Source organism: Galendromus occidentalis, unplaced genomic scaffold, assembly GCF_000255335.2.
Source record: "Galendromus occidentalis unplaced genomic scaffold, Mocc_1.1 scf7180000077440, whole genome shotgun sequence".
Classification (NCBI taxonomy): Eukaryota; Metazoa; Arthropoda; class Arachnida; order Mesostigmata; family Phytoseiidae; genus Galendromus; species Galendromus occidentalis.
The window spans coordinates 1,025,023-1,031,022 of record NW_003805428.1 but is presented as its reverse complement, the minus strand read 5'-3'; the positions used below and the strand labels follow the sequence as shown (position 1 = coordinate 1,031,022).

Here is a 6,000-nt window from a genome sequence, read left to right as displayed (position 1 = left end):
AACCCTGGGTCGACCAGGACCAGCAACGAGAAAACTACTCCCGCGAGTACCTCCTGCAGCGTTTGCCGTTGGTTATCCAAAGAGGCAATGCTGCGGCCGTAATGGGTACCATGGTCACCTACAAAGGGCCACACCTAGAGCTACAACTGCAGCTCATGAGATATAGCACGAAAAGTTTAGTGGAAACATAATGAGATAATATATACCGTATTTATTCTAATAGAATGGCATGCTCAAATAACCGGCATGCTCCAATAGAACGGCACCCGTATGAGATTTCGGAAAATAAAGCGGCATGCTCCAATAGTACGGCATGCTCTAATGGAACGGCACGGGTAAAATGACTTGAGGGGAGGTGGTATAAATTGTTAGATTCCTTGAAGATATCAAGGGTATACAAAACGATTCATCGAGAGTGATGTCACGAATCCTCCCCTGGCTAGTCAAGGAAAACGCGGGGTTCTCCTCCACGGTCGCTGATGAGGGGATACGTGCGCTAATGAGGGATTGGGGATTGGGGTTGTCTAACGTGATAGACACCTCCCGTGATGATTTCCCGCGTGAATGATTGTTATCTTTTTCTCCCTCTCTCCCCTCTCCCTCACGCGACCGTCCCCGATGCGCGACATTTATTGTTGGACACTGTATTACTGGAAATATATTTATGGATACGGGAATATGCGCAGGTTTGGGCCTTCTATTACACCATACGACGACTCGTATGTGACAAGTGAAGGCAGAGATCGTTTGAATACTCATTTTTGGAAAAAACACGGGTAGGCTCCATCAGCTCTAATAGGGACCGCCCATCCGATGGGGGATCGAAAAATAGAGCGGCATGCTCCAATAGAAGGGCATGCTCCAATAGACCGACGCCTGATGAGGGGATCGAGAAATAGAACAGCATCTATTAGAATAAATACGGTAGGTTGAATAAAAATAATAATTGTAGCTGTTCTGCGTGATTCTCCCTCATTGCCACTACTGTTCCCTGGTGCTCGCAGATAGGAGTACGTGGGAATCCCCAAAAGCCCGTATCGAGATATGTACCAGACTTAGGTTTAGGTTTTTCAGCCATCTCGGACTGCCTCTTTCCATGAACGCCGTATGGAATCTGATCTGAGTAACGCAATCCGAATCGTGGATATGCGGATAAAAATTTGCTCGTTACCACTTTGAGGAACTTTGAATTGCGATTAGTCTGAAAGATTAAGCCATCCGTCAATCCGGGGATGTGAATTCTGAGCCTGGGATCGTCTCCTCAGCATTTCGGTTCCGTAGTGAGAGAGGTCTCTCGTCGAAGTCGCTCAGATGAGCGAAGCAGCGGAGCGGTGATACGGGATAAGTATCTGCGACAAACTCCAATATTGAGTTAGAGAAGCATTAAAATCTCAGGTGTGGCTCTCATTCGAGCTGCGCGAGAATCATTGATCTCTCCTCTTCCATTTATCGTATACTTCCCGGACGATGGATTCGAATCAGATTCGAATGAGACTTCGACAATAAAATCCTTGACGTGCGGAACTCCTCATATTGTGTTGTCTTTGTACATCTCTAAGCTCCGAGAAATTCTCTCTCAGCGTACTGCAGTAAAAGCTCGATACTACGAACACGAAGGGACCGACGAAACTGGTTCGTTGTACCGAGTTTCCGCTGTAAGGGATGCTGCTCAACACTATCCCTATGGTGAGCTGGCCAAAGGAGGAGAAATTCCTCGTTCGTTGTCCCGAGAAATTCGTTGTAATGGGGGTCGTTATAACGAGCTTTTACTGTACCTTCCTCTCATTCGCATGTGTCGTCCTTTATGAATAATGAACGGCGACCACCTAGGGGATTCTTGCATCTATTATCCCCAGACAACCCCTCTCGCTCTCGCGCTGCTGAGGGCTGTTCTGCATTGTGCTCTGGTTTACATACATCTCCCTCCGCAAGTGCTGTTTCCCAATCCACCGATCAAAGTTGCCGGGATCGACGACCAACACGAGAAAATCGGGAACCGGAACTGCCGAAATTCCCATACGAAGGGGGACTCTGAGAGCCGGAAGGAGTATGAATTTTTAAATTGACCGAAGCTTCGACACCAAGCTCCTATCTACCATATAGTGTTTTCCATTGTCAAAGTCGACCCCCCGGGGCTTTGATTGATAGTTTGCGACTCCGGCCTTCCCAAAACGACTCGAGTCCTCTCCGGAAACTCCCGCATGAGCTCATGCACATTAGAGAATGGAAGAAAGCCACTGGAAGTTGACGTTTGAGAAGATTCATTGACTGGAGTCGGGTTACCGCTTGTTCTCGAAGATTTCTACATGACACGAGACATGTCATCTCATGCTTACCCGTCGCGACACTCTTTCTCTCAACTGTGACCACAGTGGTATTCCACCGTACCCGACATTTGTATTAGCGCCGACGCTCTCGTTCCACAATGCTACATTCCTTGTCAAGCCGCTGCCTGCTATACATTTGCTTCCATAGTTTTGTGGGAGGATCAACTCTTGGTGAGTGTGCGCCTTGTAGGTGTATATTCCTGTGTTGAATTGCGACTGCGGTGAATTGCGCATCCGAGGATCTCTCAAACTCGTCAAGGGTGGCGAGAAGAGATGAAGACGAAGTCTCGAATCGTGGGAAGCAAGCTTCGCCCGGAAGAATTCCCCCCTTAATTTTCATGAATTACCATGACGAATGGGAGTTTGCGCCCTAAGGTGGTCGGGAAGCTCACCCCGGGAAAACAAAAAACTATGTAGTACTCTCATCCAAGCACAAGCTGGCTCGAAAATGCCGCGCGTTGTGTGATGACGGATGACCTCTGATCTTTTGCGTCATGGGCAGCGCCAAGCGACACCTTCACGCCGATAGATGTGTTTTAAGGATGTCGAGCACCCACTACGCCGCCGATGACGTGGATGCCGCCGCCGCCGCCACTAATATTATTGAGCGATCTCGGTCTTTGCTTCTCCTCTGCCTCCCTTTATTGAGATGGGCCAGAGATTCCGCTCCTGGTCACGGCTCCCCGACAATTTTCCCTTGACTTTCTGAGCTTGATGATTCACCGAATAATAGTGACACGGTGGACCGCACACCGCATGAATCAACTGATTCGAGATAATTGAAGCAGATGTGCCTTGACCCATTCGCAGGATCGGAGTCCGGAGGATGTGACAAGAATGCAGTCGACGAGTGTGCGCGAGGAATCCTGTTCGCTGCTGAGGACGACCGAACCTTCTTTCGGCAGGACGTCGCTGCCGTCGAGGATTTTTGTGACCGTGTACCGCAGGTTCCGGAATGTCTCAAAAATGTGACCGCGGGCTGTCCAGAGACATCGCAGCGATTCCTCAGAGCACTCTCGGTAATCTTTTAGAGGAGCGGTCTCATTCGAGAGCTGACTCATTTGTGAATGGATTAATGGATCTCTCGTTCGTCCGGATCTCCGTCTGGGAAACTCACGATGGATTTTTCAGAAAGGTTACGACGTTGTATTGCAATCAAAACTCTGCGAGAAAACGCCGGAGGGCTACGCGAAACGAGAACTGTTCGCGAACAGCTCCAGTTGCCTCCGGGATAAATTCGACAATCGATGCATGGTCGATTACATCGCTTCCTTGGAGAAACTGGTCAACGCGACCGACGAGCAAAAAATTCGAAAGGCGTGCTGGCAAGTACCCATACCCGGGATTTTGAAAGGTCGGACGGGCTCAGATTCAGTCGAAGGCTTCTGAGGGACGGGGATTATCGATTATATTATTATTATTGATGGCTTGATTCCATTCAGGCCAGCAACTGCTTCGTCAACAGGACGAGAGGAAGATCTTTCACAGTATGCGAAGTCCGCGTCGAGTAACGCTACTTCACGCTTTGCAGTCTTCATCGAGCATACCGGATCTGCCTGGCCAATTCGATCGTTCCTCTATGCGGCGTAGAAGCTGCGTCTATTTACATACAACTCAACTCGATGCTATCCTCTGCTCCACTGCGTGAAGTATGCGGAACTTCTCACTCTGAGGAATCCTGCGATGACTCGCTCTCTATGCGTGGAGAGGGTCACGCCGATCTGAAAGGCTCCATCCTCAGTCGGCTCCTACAGATTGTCGTGGACTCTCACAAGTCGGAGAAGCACGCTAGGGAAGAAAATCTCGAGGAGGCACTCGGTGAGTGGATATCTCCCGTGGACCCTCATAGACTGTTCATTTATGGAAAGAGCCCCTCCGAAGAAATCTCGAAAAAACGAGCTCTTCTCGTGGTTTCAGAGGACACGTCCTGCACGGGGGGATCCATAGACATGTGCTTCCACGGAGTTTTACCGATGACAAGCGCGAATTCCTCATCTGTGTGGCGGACAGGAACGCAAATGGATGCGTTCTGCTCGAGACTGCATAATGTTCCACGATGTCTACGCGGCAGATCTCCGACATGTCATACGACGACCAACGAAGTCCTGCAGCTCGTCAAGGTGAGGAGCGAGTCGGAATCTCTCTCCGAAATGGGTCAGAAATGTTGGAGGTTCAACCGGAGGAAAATTCGAAGATATTCGCCCGCAGTTCGGAGATGAATTGGGGTTCCACTCGAAAAATGCCATTGCCGCTTCGATTTTCTCTTTTCATAGGAAGAAGCGGAGTTCACTCGAAACGCCACCTTCTGCCGCAAGGAAGGTGAAAAGCGACACTTTTTCATCAATGGTGGACGCTGTCTATTCGAGAATGTGAACAATGATTGCACCAGGAATTTGGCATCGGCACTGACAGCTGCCTCAGAAAAGGGAAGCGTGATTCCTCGGGACTTGGTTTGTTGGTGGGTGGAAAATACTGCAAAGAAAGGGAGACTTTTCCAGGAGAGATAATCGAGTGGGAGGCCGGGTTTGACCATGAATTCAGTCGATGCTTCGAATCTGATTTCCGAATACACCCGCTGACGACGCGCCGAGCTTTGCTCAATAACACAGGACTTGATGACCTCATTGTTCCTTATGTGTGCTGAAGCACTGTACAGCTGCAATTATTACTCTCGAAAGGGTTGTATTGCTTTCCACCTTCATTGTTCGCGTCGCCGAGAGTAGGGCTTCCCAGGAGAACTTGAGACAAGAATACGGTTCATTCATACTGAGACGTAATTCTGAGCATCTTCCCGCCCCGGAGTGAGCGTGTGGCCGGAGACAGAGCGTCGGGAGAATATCGACATCTTTTGATTAACTCTCCGCAAGGTTCTGATAGAACGGATGCACATCATAGCTGATCTAGGAGGAAATTCCATACAAATTCTCTTTCCAGCCTCGCGACCCGGTACTCTGCTTGTCTCGCGGAGGCTATAAAACCGAAGTGCGGTTTCGCAGAAGCCGAATTCTTCTCCTCGCTCATGCAGAGACTGACGATTCCCGGACAGATCGGTTGCGAATGCAAACTGGACATCGCTGTGAAAAATCCGCTCCTTGTGGGCACCCCGATGAGGACCCTGGTCGATATGTTAGAGGAGTCTTGATCGCGGAGCTGAGTCGGAACTTTGTGGCGAATACCCGACAAGCAAGGTCGTACACGAACGGCACCGTCCCGGACTCGTGAACAAATCAAGAATCCTGCGATTAAAGCGAGCACCCCCTTCCACCAATTGACATGCACACTGGACCTTGTAGTTTCGCAGGGAGTCTTATCTCTGATCTGACCTGAATCATCGGAAGTAGCCGCCGCTTTCGTCCTCGCTCACAAGAGCTTTAGGAAGCCTCCTCGCTCCCCCTCATACGAGAATTTCGAATGAGCTCCACCGTTCGTCGGGGTTGCTTATACATTACCCTGCTACAGCGCAGGATCTTGAGGTGCCTGGTTCCACGATCTGAGTGTGAAATATGTGAATTTGTGTAAAATAAAAGTGCAGAATCCGGCAGGCGGAGCTAGAAACCTCGTGGCCTGATTTGGGGGCTGGACTAATCGACTGAATGTTGTCCGCAAACATCCGCATGCGGCCGGCCTCACGGAAAAAGTTCGCGAAAACTCCTCGAAGCCGGATTTTACCTCA

General features: G+C 49.8%; 1 protein-coding gene across 1 annotated transcript; it reads left to right on the top strand.

Annotated features, from left to right (window-relative positions):
* The first annotated feature begins 2,425 nt into the window (after positions 1–2,425).
* LOC100899973 (uncharacterized) lies at positions 2,426–5,862 on the top strand. Its single transcript, XM_018639461.2, has 7 exons — positions 2,426–2,498; positions 3,138–3,346; positions 3,459–3,652; positions 3,859–4,145; positions 4,245–4,447; positions 4,601–4,785; positions 5,262–5,862. Exons 1-7 carry the CDS (start codon positions 2,426–2,428, stop codon positions 5,467–5,469), a joined length of 1,359 nt encoding a protein of 452 aa, XP_018494977.2. The 3' UTR covers positions 5,470–5,862.
* The last annotated feature ends 138 nt before the right edge of the window (positions 5,863–6,000 follow it).

Bases quoted from the DNA above. Each gene is read 5' to 3' on its own strand.
- LOC100899973 (XM_018639461.2), top strand. From the start codon at position 2,426: ATGCTACATTCCTTGTCAAGCCGCTGCCTGCTATACATTTGCTTCCAT. The intron at 2,499-3,137 runs GTGAGTGTGCGC...ACCCATTCGCAG, and splicing joins TGTGGGAGGATCAACTCTTG to GATCGGAGTCCGGAGGATGT. The intron at 4,786-5,261 runs GTGGGTGGAAAA...TTCTCTTTCCAG, and splicing joins CCTCGGGACTTGGTTTGTTG to CCTCGCGACCCGGTACTCTG.